General features: G+C 40.3%; 2 protein-coding genes across 11 annotated transcripts; both read right to left on the bottom strand.

Moving 5' to 3' along the window:
* Positions 1–24: 24 nt before the first annotated feature.
* On the bottom strand, positions 25–9,110 carry atxn7l3a (ataxin 7 like 3a). Of its 4 annotated transcripts, none has more exons than XM_079644583.1 (14): positions 8,873–9,107; positions 7,003–7,045; positions 6,808–6,908; positions 6,572–6,704; positions 6,306–6,477; positions 6,121–6,218; positions 6,008–6,030; positions 5,877–5,922; positions 5,285–5,322; positions 5,109–5,177; positions 4,950–4,993; positions 4,299–4,370; positions 3,162–3,298; positions 25–2,621 (listed from the first exon to the last, which is right to left on the bottom strand). In XM_079644583.1, the coding sequence occupies exons 3-14, from the start codon at positions 6,856–6,858 to the stop codon at positions 2,332–2,334; spliced, it is 1,173 nt and encodes a 390-aa protein (XP_079500709.1). In that variant the 5' UTR covers positions 6,859–6,908; positions 7,003–7,045; positions 8,873–9,107; the 3' UTR covers positions 25–2,331. The 4 variants fall into 4 exon arrangements, 2 of the variants coding, with proteins under 2 accessions (XP_079500709.1, XP_079500710.1); XR_013801630.1 differs by having other exon boundaries at positions 2,494–2,621; positions 4,950–5,012; positions 8,873–9,109; XM_079644584.1 differs by lacking the exon at positions 4,299–4,370 and having other exon boundaries at positions 8,873–9,110.
* Positions 9,111–9,837: 727 nt separating this feature from the next.
* On the bottom strand, positions 9,838–22,306 carry ubtf (upstream binding transcription factor). Of its 7 annotated transcripts, none has more exons than XM_079643917.1 (21): positions 21,733–22,306; positions 19,319–19,377; positions 17,871–18,043; positions 17,665–17,748; positions 16,679–16,834; positions 16,512–16,576; positions 16,276–16,402; positions 15,862–15,972; positions 15,598–15,731; positions 15,354–15,495; positions 15,220–15,261; positions 14,984–15,091; positions 14,622–14,777; positions 14,353–14,499; positions 14,145–14,255; positions 13,678–13,766; positions 13,395–13,584; positions 13,258–13,305; positions 13,076–13,129; positions 12,653–12,742; positions 9,838–12,554 (listed from the first exon to the last, which is right to left on the bottom strand). In XM_079643917.1, exons 2-21 carry the CDS (start codon positions 19,353–19,355, stop codon positions 12,435–12,437), a joined length of 2,184 nt encoding a protein of 727 aa, XP_079500043.1. In that variant the 5' UTR covers positions 19,356–19,377; positions 21,733–22,306; the 3' UTR covers positions 9,838–12,434. The 7 variants fall into 7 exon arrangements, with proteins under 7 accessions (XP_079500043.1, XP_079500038.1, XP_079500041.1 ...); XM_079643912.1 differs by lacking the exon at positions 21,733–22,306 and adding an exon at positions 21,490–21,719 and having other exon boundaries at positions 19,304–19,377; XM_079643915.1 differs by lacking the exon at positions 21,733–22,306 and adding an exon at positions 21,490–21,719.
* Between the last annotated feature and the right edge of the window lie 145 nt (positions 22,307–22,451).

Below are 22,451 nucleotides of genomic sequence, written 5' to 3'. Positions count from 1 at the left end.
TTGTAGGCTAAAGAAGTAAGCCTCAGGGTTTGATTTGTTTTTATTCATATACAAACACCAGTATGCATTTAAGTGACAAAACTGATCACATTATGATCATGTACAAGTCATCCACACATGCACAGATTTGTGCTTTTGCAAGAAATGTTTTGGAAACTCACAACATCACGTTCTTTGTAATTGCTCTCGTACTGAACACAGATACACAAAGAGCCACAGCACAACATCAGTTGTGCGCTTCATCCAAGAAAAAGTGGCTTAAGAATCGAAATCACACCAAGCACAGCATCTCAATAACTTCTTTAGTGCACGTCACAAGACTTCACTGGAAAATATTCAAAAGGTTTCCACATACCATAACAGAAGCAGACGCCAAAGGAGTAACCATACTGGAAATAAATCAAGCTTTGACAGATTGTCACATTCATTACATCTGAGAAAAATTAATGTACTTGGCTTCAGGGACTGTACCAAAATTACTCGAGTGGGAAGGGGGGGTTCATTTGAGCTACCAATGAGTGAATCGGACTCGGGCAGCACTTTCATCTTTCCTGTTATTAAAAACGGAGTTGTTGTTCCAAGTAGCAAGTTGATCCTGACAAGGAATCACAAAAAAGGATCTTGCATGTTTGTGATCCATACATTTATTTCCCACATATAATAAGAAGAATGAAATTCAAATGTTCAAATTCAAAGAAAAAGTGTTTCCTGCCTTTGCAAAAACATCAGGCAAAATTAATCAAATTCAGAAAAGGCTTTTCTTGAGAAAGAAGTGAACACAATGTGAAAAAAGCAAAAGTATTCATGGTCGTTCAAAGTGGACCACATTTACGGTTTGAAAAGCTGAAAAGTAGTAATTGTCGTACAGTCCCTTAGTTTTGCAGCATTGATGTCCATATATACACACAAACAAAGTACACCCTTCTGCTCACCTATGCACTCCTTACTAAAATTATTTCTGAAACTGTAAAGCCTTTGGGTTTAAATATAAGACACACAAATAAAGAAAGCTTATTTAAAATATCAACTGTGAAAAGTACAAGATTAGTAAAATAGTGCATCTGACCTCTAAAGCATGTAATTTATCTTACAACTTCAGAAAATGATATAAGCTCACAGACTTATTAGTCATGATCCTGAAAGACAAACAGAACTGCATCACTTAATGAATTTGATCTCTAAGCAGAAATTCAGGGAAAATATTCAAGAAACGTTTTTTTTTTTTTTTAAAGGAAAGAAAGTTACGTTTGATTAATGATGACTTTTCCCTCTCACGTGTCATACATACACGCACTATGTGCCCCAGGAGCCTCGTGGCTCATGAAATATCAAAATCTGCATTAGCACACAAATAAAATACACACCACTGTACAGGCAAACAAAAAGTTAAATATATTTTTGATGTAAACAAAAAGTTAAATATATTAAATGGCACACGTACTATCTTAAAAATGTCACATTCTAGGATGCATAGTTTTATAAAAATATAAATGATCACACACTATTACCACACATACACTAGGCAAAAAAGTGCGTTCAAACTGAATGCCAGTCAGCTGACAGACACACTAACAACTGTGCAATACAATGCTAGAATTAAAAAGCCACTGATGAAAACACCTGTGTCAAATGCTGGAATAAAAGCAGTCAAAGTCATTATGTCTCCTCCAGTTGAGTTAAGAGGGACAGGTCACAGAATTGCCAACAATAAGAAGAAAAAAAGTAGGGGCAACAAAAGCCATTCCTGACTGACTACAGCTAATAAAAGATGTTCAATCGACTTCCTGTAAAGAGGGAACACTTTTGAGACGTCTCATGGGCCTTTTCCGAGCAAATATTTTGATAAGTCTTAGCAGGAAAAGCATAGGTTTAATAATTCTGTTACCATAGCTATGTTCATTATCATCGTCATTATTTTAGATTAGACCTGTAGTTTCCCTGATATATCATGTCAAAATACCTGCAGTGGAAAATAAAACAAGTAAATTATATATATATATTAAATGTGATCCAATATTTTTTATAAATATATAATATTGTACCACTCAGTTTTATTTGTAAACGGTACTGTAGCTGATAGGTATAGACACAGAGTGTGGCGAGGGTGTAATTTGGAGAAAAAAACATCTTAGATTCGTGAAGCCAAAACTATGTGGACACACAGCGGTTTTTTGAGACAACATTCCAGTAAAAATCTCAAATATTCTTTGAGATAAAACATGGAAATATTGTGTATTTCCTTCTTTTTTTTGCCAATAAACCACATGAGTTCCCTGTAGTGGGCCTGTTAATGTAGGTAAGAACAGCAGGACTGAATGCTCAGAGCTTATGCTAGTTCAGGTCATCGTAGATACTGGAGATAGAGGGGGCTGAGAGTTTTGGCCTCTTTTTTTTGGTCGATAAGCTGATATTACTCTGAGAGCTGCTGCTGCTGCCACCACCTCCTCCTCCTCCAGTCAGACTCACTCCTAGTCCTAGTCCTAGTCCTAGTCCTCCTCCTCCTCCTCCTCCTCCTCCTCCTCCTCCTCCTCCTCCTCCTCCTACTACTACAACTCCACTGTTCAAACCGAGTGAAGTCCTTTTCTTTTTCTTGGGCCTCTTAGAATCTGAATGGTTGGTGCCTGTGAGACAGAAAAAATGCATCCATCAGTGGTCTTTACATAAATAAAGAACATTATTTAAAAAGACATAGTTTAACCCAATCAAAAACGACTACTTTTACCCTTACCAGTACTAGCCTACAAAGGCTAACCACAGTGGTCAAACTAATTCAAAGTGCAGTTGTGACTGTAGTTAAACATTTGGATTTCGATATCTTGTGAGAAAATGTCCATTGTTCAATATTGCTCTGTTCTAAAGAAACAAGGGTGCAAAACATGGCAGTAATTACAAATCAGAATCAGAATCAACGGTCAACTGCAGTAACTGCTCACATCGAGGTCTGTAGATCCTCTTGAGCAACAGAGTCATGTTCAAATGTGTTTTTTGAGCAGCAAGTGCCACCTAGTTCCATTATATTCAAGAGAAGGAAGACATCTACTGTATAGGGCCCATATCTCCAACACCAGTCACACCGAAACACTAGCACTTTATTAGAGAGAAACAATAAGTACGTTCTGATTGTGGGCTGAACTGTCCCTTTCATTGAATGCATTCCTTACTGGCTTTCGATGAGGCGGAGTCAGTGGGTGAGATATCGGGGGAGTCCTCCCACTGCAGGCGGCTCATCAGGGTCTGTCCGTCAGGAATGTCAAAACTCTCGCTCTCCACCACAGCGTCAGGATCAGGCAGCGACGGCCTGTCAGGAAACACAGACACTGCCTGTTAAGACTGGGGGGAACAAAACTATAAAATAAACTCCATATACTCCTAATAGTAGTAGTACTTAATAAACATTCAAAAGGGCTGTAAGATTATTATAATATCGACAGCACATTAACATCAAAATCAATCGGAAATAGGATTCCCTTTTTTCTCCTCACCTACTGGCATTTCTAATCACCAATGTCTTCTGAATTGTAATATGGTACCATTGTACTTAGGCCAGTGAAACAGTATCAATTCAACTTTCTCAAAAATAGGTAAAATATAATATACATTTTGTATATATTGTATATATACAAAGATTTCATTTGTAAAATAAATACATAGAGACTTTGATGAAGCCTTTAAAAAACGTTGTTTTTGGTTTTTATTGTTATTAGAAAACCAGATTTCTAAGGGTGAATATTAGTTTTTTTTTTTTTTTAAAGTAAAAATGAAGTTGTATTCTCTTCACAGCAAGGCATTCATGATGAGAATTTCAACCATAGGATAATCTCAAATTGATTAAACTATATTAACAAAATTTTATTATCACAAGCTTGCAGTCATATGGGTTTTGTGGTTGAATGTTGTGTCTATAGGTGGCATAGAATTGCCTGCACAAATGATGCAGGAACCCCCACAGAGTTTGGTGAATCACATGCTGATTGGTCGAGACGCTGCTCCACTGAGACCCAATACGGGCCGGCAAAAATCCCCTGGTGATAAAATAAGACCTTTTGAAATGATAAAGGGTCATCAGCTCAGTTCTGTTATCACTTGTTAGAGGATGGACACAACTCTGCCTTTGTGAAGGAGCTGTTACTCTCAGAACATATGCCCCTTTCCCAAAGTGTTCACAACACTGACCAGCAGCAGTGTTCTGCTCGCCATACAAACAGTGAACTGCATCAGCAAACACCTGCACCATGAGGGTCACAACACACACAAACATGAATGTGTTAGGTACACTTGTGTGTGAGGGGGACACTCACGCGGACGGGCCCAGGAGGAACACCCTGACGGCCCTCCTCTGTTCGTCCGAGTGCTGGGGACACCGCGGAGACCTGGTGGTACACAAGGTGGCATTAGAAATCCCTGACTCAGCGTCATGCATCGCCCCGACTGCCTGCATGCAGCCACAGGGGGGACGAACGGGCTGCTGCGGACACAACTAGTGACCAATCAGACGGGGCGGAGCAGGGGGTAATGTTATGAAATGTTAGAGCTAGGTCACTGACAGGGTCCTGCATGGTCTACCTAAAAGTATGTCTAAATCTGTGTTGTTTCGTTTGGGGAGAAAACAATTCAATCACTAGTCCAGCAAAATAAACGCACGTTGCCACTTGTGTACCCCTGAGTTAGTCCCACCACGCATGATCATTTTCATACAGAGGAAAATGATCAAGTTTCCAGATTCAACATGCAACCACAACGTTAGTTTTTGAGACACAGTTTCACAAAGGGGGCAGACATAAAGACACTAACCTCCGAATTGGGATTCAACAACATGGCTTATCCGACATAACGCCAGGTGCTACAGGAACTGAAGCTACCCAGCACAATCACGGATATCTGCACCATAAAATAAGTTGACTGTGTTCCCACCAGTTCCTCTATGTGCCAGTGGATTCTACAGTAATTACCTGGTACACATCTTCTTGGTGTGCTCGGAGATCACCCCACATTGCTGTAGAAACAAACACAACCTGAATGATCGGCTTGATTAAAACAGGATGATAGTGAAAACTATTGTTGTGAGAAGTAAAGAACAGGAAATAAGTGAATATGTTTGGGTTACGCACCGTTGTTAAAAGGGATCGGACTTCATCAGGGCCTAAAGTTTCATAACTGATGCCGGTATTATAGTTGTACTAAAATGAAAGACGGACAAAAACACATTATTAAAACCTAGCACTGAGATGCAAAACAAGAGGGAAGAACTTTGAGGTCTTACAGGAAATGGAACACGGAAAGTCACCTTGTAAGGATCTGTACTGACGCCGCTCCCAAGGTCACCTAGAAAAGAAGACAACTGTTGATTCTCTTTACTTTTACAACATTTATAAAACTGTGACAAATATGATCAAAATAAGATGTCAAGTGTCAATAAAGATGGTTTCCAACCACTTCAAGTTATATACTTTGAAACCACCTTACAGCCCTTTAGATTTAGATTGGCTCCTCGCTTCTGAAAAAGACTCTATAAAAAGAGCTTGATGAATACACTTAAAGAATTGATATTTGTACAGTTCCGCTGTGCAACATTAATTCCATACGAATCCAGTAGTAGGCCTGAAAATATGCCAAACCCTACCAATGTTGTATATCTACAAAGGTAAAGCTACTGTGTGTATAACCTCTTTACGCTGACAACCAGTGTTCAGATCCTACTTCCTGTGGATGAGGAAACTGTGGGCACAGAACGTCCTGAGAAAAAGCTTATGTTTCCAGACTGATGAACAGACATCTGGTCCAGGATCAGCGCAGATTAATTTCAAACATTTATACCACAATATGAGAGGCACATGGAGCAAAACGTCACCAATACACAAGAAGCTAAATAGGCTCACCATTTTTATGTTTTATAGATTTGGATCTTCTTGGAGAATTTTGACTCTGTATAAAGAAAATAATTCAGATAAGATTAAACTAATTTTACATATTTAATAACATCTTCAAAAGGGAGAACAAACAAAAATACCTTATCAGACTTTCTCTTCTTGGCTGTGGTGTGGAAATAAGATGTTTGTTTACTATATGAAATCAACCAGAGGTTTTATTTTAATTTATGAATGAGTGGAAAAACATTCTCACCTTTTTTTTCTGCCCCATACGACCAGTCGTTATCATTGAGATCATCGTTGTCTTCCTGATCACTCTCTGATTTGCTCATGTTATTATTGCTGGCTAGCCTGTTGAAAGATAAAGACAGAAAATAATCAAACCATCTGAACATACTTTTTTCAATACAAAGTCTGTTCTGAATGACCTTTACCTACCTGCGGTTTGCGATGCGACTGCTGTTTCGTCCCATGCCGAGACATTTCTCCAAATGCGGGGCGAAGCGAGAAGCTGCTATCAATCTTTTGCAGTTTGGGCACTCGCACTCTTTGTTTTTCCACTGATTGTACACTTGGCCAAATATGTCCACACCTGGCTGATCCACAATTTCTAGAAGAGTAATAGAAAAAGGCATATGCTGTAAGGATACACACCAGAGGAAAATGCATGTGGGCCAGAAGAAACTGAAAGACATGGCACCAACCAAACTCCTTCATGCTCTCTTGGTCCGTTTCATCCAAGAAAAAATAACCCTGTTTCACAGCACGATGCACCTCAAAACACAGGCCCAAACAGGCATCATCCACCAGCTCAGAGTAGATGTCATGGACCAAGGCCTGTAAGTTTAAAATACCAAATTCAACTGGATGACACATAAACCCATGAAAGACCAATATTGTTCTTTGGGTGACAGTTAAAAGTGAATTAGGTTTCTCTCACCTCCAGCCTGTTGCTGTCTGGGCCTGACAGGGGCATATCCTCCATTTTCATTTGAAAAATCTGTATGGGAAATCTTGACAGCAAGGTAATAAGATGCTGACCTGAGGATTATAAACAAACAGAAAAGAACATTTGTACGATCACTCTGTCATCTAGTGTCTAGTTCATTGTCAAACTGATACTTAAAATACTTACTTTTAAGGGAGATGTTAACAATTGTTTCAGATATGTCTTCAATCTATTGAAAAAAAAATAGAGAAAATATATAAACTAATGAATTAGATGGGTCTTAATTGCTCGCCAGAGGTAACATTCAGTTCAATAAAGTGTATAGTAGTAATATTGTATAACATAATATGTATAGTACAGCAATTTAACAAACAACATTAACTTCTATACACTAGTAGTATAGTATGGTGTACTAGTTATATTCAATAATATACTGTACATTAAAAAAGTTAAACCGTATCATTTGACATCAATATAAAAATGATAGAATATAGTGGCTCAAAACGCGTCATATTACATCACGCAGGGGACACATCTCCGCTCTCTGACCGCGGGTATAGTAGAGTTGCGTTGAGTAGAGCTGTTGTGTTTTAAGGAGCTGGTATTTTTCGGTATTTTTACATTGTATTTCACCATTTGTAATCATGGTGCAGTATTGTGTTTGTGCAGGTTGCACAAATACCAGCCTGTCAGGACATCGAGTCCACAGTAAAAAGGACCGGAGCTAGCGTTCGTTCCTGGATGCATTGTGCATCCACCTCCCTGCAGCACATACTCTCCACAGCTTTATCAGGAAACCGTATTACTTCTCTCTTCCCCCCTTCGCTGCTCTCTCTCCCCTCCGGTACACGGCACCGTAAGACATTGCATTAGGTATAGCTGTGGTGGCTGTACTGCTCCAGCCGTCTCCTTTGTGTTTGTTTGTTTCCCCCTGTCCGTGTTGTTTGCGTGGGCGTGGTGGCTTTCACTCCTGGCTCCCGGCTCAACCTCCACTCACCTGCTACAATCAGCTGTGCACCCTCCCCGACTACACACCTGCTTTCCATCAAGCCATTTACAATGGCATATCAACGGAGGCTCCACAACCTTTCTCCGCCAGATCGTCAAGTATCAGCCGTATCTCGCGTCTCTCCTCCGGTACACAGCACCGTAGTGTGGAGTTGCATTAGGTAACGCGAGATACGGCTGATACTTGCGCATTAGTTTCTGTTATGGATCAGTATCAACAGTCCTGCCAGTAACGTTACTATATTATCAATACTACTTTAGTTATAGCCTGATATATGATAGCTAACTTCACAATGTTGTGATGTGACGTTAGCTAACATTCTGTAGCTAACGCCGGTCACTCACCAAGATAGCTGCCCAGTTCTCCACTGGTTCTCCTCACACCACAGCTCAATTTCTCTCCGATGGCCGTTATTTCTTCTAATCCTTGGCTGCTCCTGGTCTCTTGGACGCCTAGCAGGCTCATAATTATAAGGTTGTGGTCCGTCATATGCATTCGAATATTCATGTTCAACTTCTTCTGTGTCGAAACTAGCATTGGGACCCATGTTTATTAATACGTTACACCGGCCGCTCTCTCTCTTGTGTCCCCCGTGTTACGTCACACGCGGGAGGTCACGTGCCGAGGCTTTTTTATGCGGAAGTGAACATTTCTTACAAAAACGAAGCCAGATGTCACTGTAGTGTATATTTCTGTATATTTTTTTGAAAATCTAGTGTATTCATCATTTTCCTACACATTTATTCACAGGTGTCTTTAACCTGGAAGTTGCTCTTTAAAACACCCATCAACATAATGTTGCAAACGGCTAGCTAACGTATGTAGGACATAACTGCAATATTAATGGAGGAAAGGATGACAGTTGTTAGCAATCTGAGCACTGTTATTACTTTACTTTGCACTGTTAGCATTTGATAGCTAGCCCTGCTATAATAAGCTAGTTTGATGAAAGAAAGACAATTCTGGCATATTGATTGAATTAAATATTCGGATACAATGTAGTGATGTTATGTTTCCAATTTCACAAAAAACAATGTTTCCTCTTACCTTAGCCTGAAACAGGCAGTTTCTCCGAGGATAGCACTAGCAACATCTCTGTGTCAGTCAGTGTCAACCCACATAAAACGTTGATAATTAAACTGCACTTCAGCTACGTCCATCTCTTATCTTTTAAAGATCCTGTATTAAAATGTTTGTTGTCGCAGGTGTCCGATACATTATCGCTACAAGCTGCATTACAGAGGAGGCCAACAACGACGAACTAAACACAAAAACAAAACAACTGTTTTCCGGTTTCAACCTTCAAAATAAAAGCCTTCTGATTATGAGCTGTCAAATGTTTATTTAGCGGAAACATTCTTAATTTCCAGGGGTCATGGAAATACTTAGATATATTTTTACTTCAATATAGTAGCATGTAAAAATACTTTTGGATTCAATATCTGAATTTAAAATTATCTTTAAAGACTCGTTTGTGACGCAGCTGAGTCCTCAAAGATGACTTTATTTTTGAAGTTTCAACCATTGTGCAATCGGTCTTACTGACACATTTGACGCGTGTCGGGGAGGTTTACCATCCACTTAAGACATTAATAAAGGAATAGAGCATTTTCGAACGTTATCTGTGAACGTATAGCTGTGACTGAACGAATGAGGTCATCGGAGACAACGATATGCACTATGTGGACAGTGGGCACCGCAGAACTTTAGGGACCTCTGGTTTCACCTGGTAAGTTCCTGTTTTGTGCAGGACAAAATGCCATTCAGTTTAAAATGTAGTAAATTAAAAGAAAAAAGCCGTACATTTTAATGACAGGCTAAGACTAGTGAATGTTGGTAATGTATGCTTGACAAATAACTAAAGCTATTAATTTATGAAAATTGCTTCTATCAAAAAGTATTATTTATTTTAACAGATAATCTTATTGTTTTAGCTTATTTAAGTGTTATGTTTAGTGTTCACAGCTCTCCATCCTTTTGAACAATGCTTAATACAGAACACACACCAACTGTTAAAGATCATTTTTTATTTGCCCAAATACTTGAACTACAAGGTCATAAGAACACCCTCAGCTATAGAAAACATCACATTTTGTCAAATGATCAGCAGTACAAACTTGTAAAGCTTTGCTGTCTTAGATATCTCTATAAACCAACATAAGGGAGAGAATAAACAACTAAAACAGGTGAATTTAACCAAAAGCTCTCCCCTGTGAGTGAAAAACTCACTGGCCTCAGGTCACAGATGAGGGTTTGCCAAATAAAAGCACTAACAAAACAATAAGCACTGAATACAAAAACAGTATTTACAGGAAAAATTACAAGTGTTTAACCCCAATCATCTGGCAACTTGCCCAAATCCCTTTTACAAACTCCCATCTATCAATATCAGCAATCACGTGTCTTCTACCTCCCCTAATTATTTAAATAGTCCACAATGGTTTTTGTTTCAAACAGGGATGAGATTGAAAATGGCCAAAATCAGTTAATTAATAACAGATTATTAAAAGTTTCGATGTACTCATTTGTCTATGGACCTATAATGACAGTCATGGAAATCTTGTCAATGACACGACAGCGCCAAGCAGAAAAATGACCTTTGGAAAGAAAAATTCAAAGATTTAACAATATCTACATTCATGGTGTTGGTATGACGTCCCCACACAGGCACAAACATGCACGCTGCAGTCACATCATGGTATGCAACAAAACAGTAAAAACAGCACACATTAAAGCAAAGAAACACACTCTCGCACCCTCATATATACACAGCTTTGTGCAGGCATGCACACAAACTCACACAGGAGGGAAAGATTTACATTAAGTGCACACTTTTTTTGGGATTAAGCATTAGACTACAACCCTTTCGGATTACAGTCCATAGCATTACAAATTCAAAAGAAAATACAATTTATGAAAACCATTCAGCTCAACAAAATGATTCCAGATGGATCAGAACACAATAGAACAAACATTTTTAACTCAAACCATAAACCTAAAACAACAGTTTGGAGAACAAACATATACCATCTGTATTCTTTAGAAACAGTCAGATTGAGCTGTACATGTGGAAAACCAGTGTTATCCCTTCAATGACAAACTGCTCGGTCACACAATAAACACTGTTCATTACAGTCAGGCCAGAAGGAACTAAGACCAACAGAATTGCTTGAAAATCGTGGATAAATATAAGGGACATGTCTATTAACTTCGATAAATGACAGACACAAGGCTATGGATCTTGCAGCGCCTTTAAAAAGTATTCACCTTCTTTAAATCTCTTTCTTTTTTAAGCCTAGTGGAAACACGCTGTTTTGACACTCAACAGAACAAGTCTTTACAAATGATGTTTTAATTTAGTTATATCAAAAAAACTAATGAATAAAAAGGTATTGACTGCTGCAGAAGGATTGTTATAAATTGAAGTGAGATCACTTGTGTGATTAAAATTGGGACCAGTAAGAAACCTATACCTAGAAGCTCAGTCTGTAATTAAACATACTTGTGAAGACAAAGTAACATGTACAGAAAATACATTCAGAGATGATTAAAAACAAAACATTTATGGAGATTAATGATGTTGTGGGCGTTTCAAACTTGCTGTATATTTAGATACATTTGTGTTTTCCTTACAGGCAATTTTGCCGCTGTCTTACTAGATGCAATCGATGTCAGTTATAGTTCAAATATGAAATGTCTGCGGCACTTTGAAACACGTAGGACATCGCAGATCGTTGTGTACAGGGTTCCTCACTATTAGAGAACATTTAATGGTAATAATAAAGACCTTTTTTTTTCTGTCAGAGAGTATCGAAGCATCCACATTGTGCAACGCTATAAATTAATAAAACATGAAAAGTCCAAAAGGGTGTGAATACTTTATATAGGCACTGCTATCTATTAAATGAGAACATGGGTCAGTAACAAATTCCCAAAAATTTCCAGCAACAAAAAGACAATTCACAATGGCTTGATTTTTTTCCTGAAAGAATACCACCTCTTTAACAACCAAATGATAAAATCTACATCATAAATTGAGAAAAGAGAACAAAGCGACAAGGCTCTGAGAAAAAAATAGGACAAAAATAGGGAAACATTCTGAAGAGTGCAATATTTCTTTACCCAGCACACCCCCCCCACCCCCACGTCACTCCCTAAAGTGATCCATGTTCTTCGCCTCTATGAAGCCTGTTAACAACTCATGCCGCCTGTCTTTAACTAATTACCATAATAATAATAAAATAAAAACACTGGAAGGTTAAGAATTACCCTCAACATTAAAACTCTATCCTAACCCTGATCCTGGAAGTCAAGATTGAAACCAACGACGTCACCAAACTAGTTTTTGGCATAACGCCAGCGGCCCGTACTGTGAGATGCCAATCACAGCGGGGAGGGGATGAAACTGATTTTGGACATAGGGGCGGAGTCCCTCAATGAGTAAGATCACCATCAGCGACATTGAGTGGGTGAGTGTGAGGTGGATGAGGCGGTGCGGGGCTCCCTCTGGTGGGCGGAGGAGAGCAGGGTTGGCACAGTGACAGAGCTCCTTTGACTCTTGGCTCAGCTCAGCGCTGCTCAGTCTGTCTCACGAAGACGTCGGCAAGTTTCAGTCCGAATCAGAGTCCGACGACGACTGCGAATTCGAATCACTGCTGCTGTCCTCTGACTTGTTCTCCTTATCTTCTGCCTCGTCGTCGTCATCTTCATCGTCATCATCCGCCTCCTTCTTCATCAAAGAAAAAGGAAAGTGTTTTTTTTATAGCACAATCAACTTTCAATTATTTTTGGTATCTATGTTTGATGGCAGTGAGAGACAACACTCACTTCATCATCATCATCATCCTCGCTGGATGAGGATGCCTCAGTGGAAGCCTTTTCCCGCTCATCTTCTTCATCGTCGTCTTCCTCCGTGTCCTGTGGGAAGAGATTTTCAGGTATGACCACACATACAAATGAAACATTGTCAACACACAGATAATTGCCAATTCTTATTGTGTCGTGTAAAAAAAACATGAAAAATGCAGTTTAGGCAAAATTCTTAAGTATGGAGAACTCATATTAAAGTGAATATCTTTGAATTTTAAACATTATAAAAGCAGACATTTAAAGACATGAACTTGGACAAGGAACTAGAAACTAGGATGGAGTTGGCGACTGATTAATATAGAAACTAATAGGCAGATCAATGCATAATTTGAGAATCATTGAGGCCCTTCCAACGGCATCAAAAAGACAGACTTTGCTTACAGATTTCTTGACCTTTGCCTTGGGGCCTCCTGGTTTTGCTGTAGTTCTTCTTTTCTGAAATGTAGAAATGCAGATTAACAGTTTAAAAAGTGTCAACGCGAGATATAACTGCATTACAATTTCTAATCCAGTTTGTGACAGCATAGTCAGTGCTAACCATGACAGTGGAGTATTAAACGTACTTGTGAATTATATTCTTTGTAGGTGTTTCTCTCTTGTGAAGACAAGCTCTGTGGAAGAATGAAAGTGTACATTAGATAAGTCAAGTACCCAACATGTCTTGAAAAATGTGCCCCCTCTACAAACAACCCGTTCTTACACCAAGCCACTGTTCCAGAAGGACTTTGTACTGCCTCTGCTTCTCCTCTGCGATCTTCTTGTAGCGGTCTTTGTCCTTCAGTGTACACCTCTGCCAGCGGGCGCCGATCTCTGTCATCCGCTCTTTCATTGGGAGGTGATTCAGTTCTCCGTTGGACAGCATCTCCTGAGAGAACTTCTGATAGCCGTTTCTAGACAGACAGAAGCAAGCGACCACAACTTTTAGGTTTCAGTATAATACCCACAAAAAGGCAGCACAGACAAGTTGGATGTTTCAGACTTACGATGGTGGTTTCTTGGGTTCACCCTCAAATTTCATCTTCTTCCCTGCGGCGATGGTAGCAGCAGGTGAGCGCATCTCACACAGGTCTCTCTGTTGAGAGGTAAGTCAACTGTGAGCGGTTTCTAGAACTGATACTTAAACAAGAAAGAAGCAACAAAAATGGTCCTAAACTAAATAAATATCCTTCCTTTAGCCATAATATATCTCAACCTAAAGGAAAAAGCCTGAATTTCTGTCAAACTCCTATTCCAGAAGATGGTGACCGGAGAGTGGTAGTGAAGTAGTCCAAAATAAAGATATTGCCATTTCCACGCAGTTCTCCCACAATATAATTTGTAAAGTAAATGTAGCTTTATACTTGACAAACAAAAATACTTCTAAACTTAAATGAAATCAAAGATCAAAACTAAAAACGCATTGAAATGTAAAACCTTGCTGTGGAGCTCTTCTCAGAGAATTGACACTAACCTCGTATCTTTTCTGGTCCTCTGCAGCCTTTTTGATCCACATGATTTTCTCTTTTTTCTCCATAATGCTCCAGGTTGCTTCCATGGCTTTCTGTGCCTTTGGCCGGTCACTCTGCAAAACACAGGTTTGTATTAATAAACTTGTGCGGAATATCTTGTGAGTTTTCCAGCAGTATATTTGTGTTCTTGAGAAAGGTATTGATGCGTACCTTGAATCTGGCCAGGTAGTCTCCGATGACGCTCTGCTGCCAGATGTCCTGAGCAGTCTTGGGGGGGTCGGGCAGTCGAGTACGATCCTCTTTCTCCTTCTTCTCCGACTCTGCCTTCAGGACCATTTCTAAGCGCTTATATTTTTCCTAAAAGACAAAGACAACAAGATCATAAGAGAAAGAAATTGAAATTAATGATATATATGATTTTGTCTTCCCTCCAGGCATCTACACTATTGCCTGATATTCCTTATACAATATCACCTTACCTTCTTCTTGTCGGGCAGCTCGTTCCACATGCGAGCCAGGAGTCTTGTGATCTCACTATCAGAAACGTCCGGACGCTCCTGTTGCATTTTGGGACGCTTCTCCTCAGAGAAGATGAACATGGCTGAAATTGGCCTTTTGGGTTTCTCTGGACTGGCCTACGGGTGATGAAGAAAGAGTGTGAAAAGGATACTACAACACCCAATATAATGGGAAATGGCTTAAAAGTATGTAGAAACCAAACATGTAGGGAATGGGGTTCAAGCTTTGGATAAAATAATTGTGTTGAGATCAAATTGGTTAGCTAGAAAAGGGAAAACATTTTGCATCTGAGGAAATGTGAAGAGTGTATACTTGATCTTACCTTTGCTCTGGAGGCCTTCTTCTTTGCCGCAGGACTGTTGACTCCGCCTCTCTTAAAGCCTAATTTATCCTCAGACAAAACTCGGGTTTGTTCCTCCTCTGACAAACTCTAAAGGTACAGCCGAGGATATACACATGAGGAATTATTGAAGCAAAGTTCTGCACACTTATTAGGTCATTGATAGCTGCAACAAAATACTTGTTAGATGTTGGATATAGAAAAGAATTAAGACTTACACTGAGAAATACGTGCATATCGATTTCAAAGTCCTTCTTCCTCTAAAAATACAAATGACATTTATTTTAAAACTCAGAGTACTGTTTTTGTTTGATCTTTCCTTTGTTATCTGGCAGGATGATTCTAGACTGACCTGTTCACAGCGTTTCTGGTAAGCATCCTTCTCAATCTGTTTCAACAGCTTCCACCGCTGGCTACACATCACCATGCGCTCCGTGCTGGGAACGTCCTTCATGCTTGACATCAACTCCGCACAGAACATCGAGTAACCATTTCTGAAGGAAACACAAACATTATGTTCAAGAGCCAGCCCCAAATCACACAACTCATTGACAGTGAAGCAGCCAACAGTCAGTGAATTTGCAGCTGTGACTCACGGAGGAGGTTTGTCAGGTCGGCCCTCAGATTTGTCTTTCAGGTGCCTCTCTGCCTTGGTCAGGGTGGACTTGGAGATATCCCCTTGGGTAATGTTTAACTCCGGGTGCTGCTGGATGTACCCCCGCATTGTCTCCTAGAGTATTGCAAACAGTCAACAATATGGAAAGATGGACTGTATGCCATCATAGCAGTTCCTGATTCTTCCACAATAGCTAATATATTTTAACCAACATCATATCACACACACACCACAGTAGTCTTACCTCGTAAAGTTTCTGCTGCTCTAGGGATTTGGCAATCCATTTGAGTCTCTTCTTGTCAGACAGCTGCGTCCACTGTTTGCCAAGACTCTCCTTAATGTCTTTGGTTGTTGCCTGGTTTCGAACAAAGTAAACATCCGTCACATCATACAATTATGTATTATACATGTTGGCTTTGAAGCAGGCTGGGGGAGTAATGCAATACACTCATTATTTGCGGAGTAATGTGCAAGTTGTCGCAAAGCATGTTTTGTGAGAGGTATTGCAGCCTGAAAATACTTCAGTAACCAAGTTAACTTACTTTAATGTTGTGATGGTTAGATCAAGCTACTGATTACATTTAGGTCATTAGAAATCGTATCAGACTATATTTTGTGAAGTAACTCCCCGACCCTGTTTTTAAATGTCTTGACTTACATCCGGGCGTGTCTTGAGGACAGCCTTCTTTTCGTGGTTGTACCACAGCTGTTGGGGTGTCCTGGGCTTTTCTGGTGCATTTGAACCTTTCTTCGTCATGCTTTCCATTAGGTCCGGGTGTAGTTCTCTATATGTACACAACAATTAAGGACAGTTGTCGTCTTTAATAATGCTTCAGGTGCAGATCTAACATCCCCAGTGTTAATATAAATATAAATATTAACACATAATCTTACCTGAACTTCGACATGCTGTGCACAAATGTTTCTTTGTCTCTTAAAAAGTCTTCAACATACTTTTTCTGTAGCCATGAGGAAGAAGAAAAAAACAAGGATTCAATTAGAAACGGACAAGTTGAAAATCACAATTTTAGCTGCACCTCAGATCCATGCTTTTAGCTGACCTTCTTTTTTTCAGGAAGCTCTCTGTACTTCTTAGAGAGAATTTTAGTAAGGTCTAGGTTGCTCATCTCGGGGTGCAATTTTGCGTATTTGGCCCTCTTTTCCATGAAGAAGCGGAAGTATGGAGTCAAGGGCTTCTTGGGGAAATCTGGGTGTTTCTGTATATCATGTGGGATGGGGAACAAAGTGAAACGTCACATGAGTTTTATTCACAACTATTACTTGTTTAAAGGTCCCATGTCATGCTTTTCCGGTTATTACCCGTCCCCTTGTGTGTTATGAAGGTTTTTATGCATGTAAACGGACTGCAAAATCACAAACCCTCAAAGTACACCCTTTGAGGGGTCTTAAAGACTGGAAAAAGCACAATATAAGTACAGTCCATTTACCATTTACCCTGTAGCGAGTAAAACTCTAACACAGAAAATACCTGGCTATGCTGCCCCAGAACGCCTCGTTGGAGATTTCTCTTTTTCTTCCTGGTACTAAGTGACGTGACGACGACCCAAATGGACCGATCCGTGGAGCCGCTACGTTACGTCCACTGAGCCGTTACGTTACGTCCGTGGATTGGTCCAAATTGACCAATCCGCGGACTTCTTCACACACACTCAATATTTTCTCAGATGCAGCTCCGTTGATTTCTCTTCCCTGAGACAGCGAGGCTGTGAGTCGGTGTGTGAGCACACACACAAACTCCCAGCCAGGCTGCGAGTCGGTGTGTGTGTGTTCGGGCTGGGTTTCGCTGTGTCTCGCAGACGGCCACTGGGCTCATAGGGAGGGGAGGGCAGGAGCTCCAACAAGCCGTTTAGGACAGAGAGTGAATACACATACTATACAGAGATGCTGTATGAGAAACCAATGCGATTTTGGAAAATTGCACAATATAAACCTATTTTGGTATACATCAACAATGGAATTATGATCAGTAGAAATGGCCATGACATGGGACCTTTAAGAGTAGAGTCAAATGAAATGTTTAACAAACCTTTAGTTTTTTGCCCTTGTATGGGTTCTTGATATAATCCTGGGCATCAAATATCAGTTCTGTCAGAGTGCGGAATTTACGAATCTGTAATTAAGAAAGACAAGAAAAGTATTTTTTTGTAAGTCCACATTTGGTATCAAACCAACAAAATCCGACTGTGGTTGCAATCCTCACAAATACTACATTACAAACTTAAACTGACTCACCTCTTTAGAGACCTCTGACCACTTCTGCTTACACATCTCTGCTGTGAAGGAATTGAAGGCCACCTTCGTCCAGTCAAGGTGGGACTCTGATGTTTTGTATTTGGTCAGGTCCTTCTGAGGCAGGGCCAGTTTCATGGCCTCCAGCAGTTTTAAGAGGTCGTCCTGTGCCCAAACTGTAATAACATACAAATAGTATACACAATGACACAAAAATGATCATTCTGCTTATCTGACTCCTTAGATACAAAACTAGTTATATTATCCTTTGTGTGTCTAAAATGTTTTCCAGTTAGGGATTCCCTATTGAAACAAGTCCATATTATATAAATATAGTGATTTTATAGTATGATATACAATAAAATACTTTGTTATGTAAGGGATAATGTGCTGCGACGCGGTCATTATGGGGAAAAGAACACCGACAGGCTGATCAGGAGTCCGACGCGAAGCGGAGGGATCTAGATCGGCATGAAGGTGTTCTTTTCCCCATAATGACCAAGTCGCTGCACATTATCCCGCTTATTACATGGCCACATTCTCAACAAAGTAACGTTATGACTCCAACTATTAATTGAAATGCTTATATGGATTTAGAAAATGATTTTATTGATTTAAAAAATAGCTGTATTGATTTAAATTGACATGCATCCGCTAAGAAAAATAGTCCGTTGTTACTGTTTGAACTAACGTAGCAACGGCAGGAACTGCTTCGATAGCGTTTTTGAGGAGCTTTTTGATTACAGATTTGAAAACATTGCTGCTTGCTTAAAAGTAGCACAATTCATTATGTCAAACCTTGGAAAGTAGTAGATATCCCTGCCCTAATGCCAAAGTAACTGGCAACTGAATATGTGTCGCCGTTTCATGTCTATGTCTGGACCGTTGCGTAAAAAGGAGGATTTCTGCCCGTTACTTCTCCGCTGTTTTCTTGTCGCTCTTGTCTTGTCAGTTAGAAAAGCAAACTGCATGCAGTTTGCTTTTCCGCCAAACTGTATACAGTTAAATCGAACTGACTTGTTTGGGCAGATGTGAGCGTCCTTAACAACGGTCAATAAGTCCTTGACAGCGGTCTGTCTGTTCGGTATTAACAACGTGTCACGTGTTCTGAATTGACCAATCAGAATCGAGTATTCAACTAAGCCATGTAATAATAATGAATAAATCATGCATTCGGGGTTGTTTACTCTCAAAAGGGTGTCATCGCTATAATTGCTACAATAGGGTTTTAATTATAAATGTCTGTAAAACTAGTTAGCAATTGTTTTTCCATAGGGTGACTTATCAATTTGTCTGAATTGTTTGACGTTCTGTGCTACAGTGACCTGTATAGTAAATGACACAATATGCATTATTTTAGTTTTATACCAAGTGTTCACAATAGCAAATGTACTGTCATTGTGGGAGTGTAATGAATAATAAAATGATTTCCATACATGTCAATACCACACCTTTGTCTTGGGTGGTTGCCTCCATGGCTCCATTCATTTGTGGTTATACTGTGTTCAATCTACAAAATACAACAGAAAAATCAAATTATCAAACATTTATAGAGAGACTAATAAAGAAAGAAAAGCATTGCAATCCATTATGTGACGGTCATACTTCGCTCACATAACAAGAAAAGCTTTTTTTCAAAATCACATTTTATGTTTATATAATTTTCGCGAGTATATTAATCATAGAAAGGGACATGTGTCTGTATACAAGAAACAACTACGATGAATTAAAGTGGTGGAATTTAAATTTGCCTTGACATAATGGTTTATGTTCATTACACCGCCCCTTAAACGTTTACGCTACATGGTGAGACATGGGCTTTTGCTTGTGACGGCTTCAAATCTCAAATAACACTGCAGAGGGCTTCAACTGGCACAACTAGACAACTGCAGTCTCCGTCGAGCAAATTTCACCAGCCGGAATATAACGTATTAGTACCGTCCTATCGTCCACAACTAAAGTATCGTGAACACACAGGAGCGACCATTTTCTCGCCCGCTCCGCTCGGTAATGGAGGGTTTTCTGTCGAGGTTGGGGAGGATCCACGGAAGGAGGAAGCGAATGGACGTGGACAGACAGGCAGCTGTAGGCGACCAGCTGACCACGGACGAGGGATCTGCTTTCGGTCTCCGATGAGGGGGAATGGTGGCTTGGAAGCACTGCAGCCAAATGCGCCACTCGGAAGAGGCGCCTCATCACCGAAGGACGCGGATCTAGATCCGCCATGCAACCCTATAATCTTTTCCTTAACCGTTGACTAAAACTGGAGCCAGGAAACCAATACAATATTCACTTACAGTAAATAAATGTGTTTTAAGAGTATTTAAAGACCGCATTATTTAGGTTTTTGCCGTTTAACATCGAGATTTTAGAGCAAAACCCAGAGCATTCTTCAGCGAGGCGTAGCCGAGCTGTGCTCCAATGATGGCGGCTGCTTGTTGTTCATCGTGTCCTTGATGGCCCCAGCTCACTGTGGTGTTCACGATGTGACATAGCTACCTTAAAACAATCGATTTCACCATTTATGTAACCAAAAAGCTTCCATAACGTACATATGGAGACTTTTGAACATTACATATTTAACAATTTCATAAAGATGACAACATATGGAGTACAAACTCGAGATCTGAGACAATACGGCCAAGGGCAAATTGGAACACCAAGTGAAGCTGAAATCTTGACTTCAAATATAGTTCAAATAGCCTACATATTTTTGACACTTAACATTTGATACAAATATTGTCTAAATCTTTGCGTGTATGCATTTAAAAAAGATCTCCCGGAGGTAGACAGGTTGACTGTTACATTCAAGTTAAAACAGTTGATTAACGGTTATATTGTGAGATCATGTTAAACGTCAACCTATATTAAACTTAACCGTATTTTTACATCATTTTTTTTTAACAAATGTTCATGCCCAGGATACAGCTCGTGGTGGTCGGTTGGAGGGACTTGCGGAGGCGCACCAAGAAAGAAGGAATCGGAAAATATTTGTTAACGGTCAAACGTTACAACCTCGAGATACTTTGCGAGCTAATTCGTTTAAACAGTAGCTGGTTGAGGTTTCGGCTACAGTACAACGAGGTTCAACTGTACCTACATTTTAAGGTAAACGCTAAAAGGAAACATGTTAACAACCGAGGCTGAGAAGGTTCACTGGCGCGACAAACAGCTCCAGGTCCGCCATGCTTCAGCTCTGATCTAAGGAAACCTACCGTGACAAGGTCCAATGGCGCACTGCAAACACAAAACACGGAGCTTAAAACTAAACCCAGGGCGTTGCAGACTCCCTTCCCTCGATCCAAAAAGCGTATAAACGAGAACAAGAAGGCGGGTTCTCCGAGCTCGGTCGTCGGTGTTCCAGGGCTAGTCAGTGAGAGAGAGAGGGGGAGAGAGAGGGCGAGTTTCTGCACGGTGAGATATTAAACCGAGATCCCTGATGGCTAACCGAGAGAGGCGGCTAGCTGTTCCGCCAACAGCCGCATGGAGGTCTCCGCGCGGAAACCACCGTGCATTTCCACACGAAAATACCCGGGTTACAGTACAAATAGACGATTTTAGATTACGGGAATTAGTATAAAAAAGTATCTTGATGTAATTTTTTAGCAAATAACATATTTACCTCGGGGTGTTACATGCAATTTCCCCCGCTGGATAGGACAACAAATTCGGGTATGGCCGACCTCGTCTATACCCTGCCACAGCGGTCGGATTGTTTCGCTTCTACAAAGCCTGCCAACCTACGTGCTTTATTAGTAAACAAAACCAAACATTAAAGGTCGATTTTGCGGCTATAAACGCTGTTGTTGGTTTATCGCGCACTTTCATCCTATTATGAAACCCCGCGGTTGTTCAGTTGGCTTACCTGTCTCTCGGCGTGAGCTTCGGTGTCGTTGTGGAGGAAGAAGGGGAGGGTTGAACGATAGCCAGCACTGCGCCGTCGGTCCTGGGCTCCAGTCCCCGCAGAGATGGTCCTTCCCCCCCGCCTCCATCTCACTCGCCGTCTCCCTCCACTCAACGCACAGCAGCTCCTCTCTCTCCATCCAACCATTTCGCTACGCGGAGACATCCATTTTTTCCTACCTCGCATCGTTGTTTCTGAGCCCAACCGAACGATTACTACTTTACTCCCAAAGACCGGCCATGTCTGTTCTTCAACCCGCAATATTTAATCGGGAAAGTTTCATGAGCCAACGTTTTTTTTAATGTGTGTCTAATTGAATTGAAACCAACAAATCTCACATACAATAATAACTTAATATTTTTTAAATGAAATTATAAAAAAAAATATTTAAATATTTTCGCTTTTAAACGTCAGCTTCCAACTTGAAACTATTCAATTGGTCCACCAGCCTTCATTTACTTTCACATTGCTCGATTCCTGTTTTAGCAAGTAGTAAGAGGCTGTTTGACAGCTTCATTTTGGCCCAGCATGTTGTTTCTTTTCAACTCCACCTTGCGTGTTTGTGGGCGGATCTCCCGGCTGTCCAATCCAGTCGGTGCGATTCAGGGAAAACAAATGACTTTCAGGCACTCGGCCTTGTTAAACTGTGCTGCGTTCCATTGCTGTCGGACACTTGAAAA

The sequence above is a fragment of the Notothenia rossii genome (assembly GCF_949606895.1).
Source record: "Notothenia rossii genome assembly, chromosome: 8".
Classification (NCBI taxonomy): domain Eukaryota; kingdom Metazoa; phylum Chordata; class Actinopteri; order Perciformes; family Nototheniidae; genus Notothenia; species Notothenia rossii.
The sequence above is the reverse complement of the archived record's forward strand: the minus strand, read 5'-3'. Positions and strand labels throughout refer to the sequence as shown.

What these genes read in the sequence shown, in the direction of transcription:
- ubtf (XM_079643912.1), bottom strand. Translation starts at nt 19,355, where the DNA reads ATGAATGGAGCCATGGAGGCAACCACCCAAGACAAAGGTGTGGTATTG. An exon ending in CACAGCATGTCGAAGTTCAG is followed by an intron (nt 16,403 to 16,511) that starts GTAAGATTATGT and finishes GTGTACATATAG; the next exon opens with AGAACTACACCCGGACCTAA. An exon ending in CGACCTGACAAACCTCCTCC is followed by an intron (nt 15,496 to 15,597) that starts GTGAGTCACAGC and finishes TGTTTCCTTCAG; the next exon opens with AAATGGTTACTCGATGTTCT.
- atxn7l3a (XM_079644583.1), bottom strand. Translation starts at nt 6,858, where the DNA reads ATGAAAATGGAGGATATGCCCCTGTCAGGCCCAGACAGCAACAGGCTG. An exon ending in TCAGTACAGATCCTTACAAG is followed by an intron (nt 5,178 to 5,284) that starts GTGACTTTCCGT and finishes CTTTCATTTTAG; the next exon opens with TACAACTATAATACCGGCAT. An exon ending in CTCCGCCTCATCGAAAGCCA is followed by an intron (nt 2,622 to 3,161) that starts GTAAGGAATGCA and finishes TCTGTCTCACAG; the next exon opens with GCACCAACCATTCAGATTCT.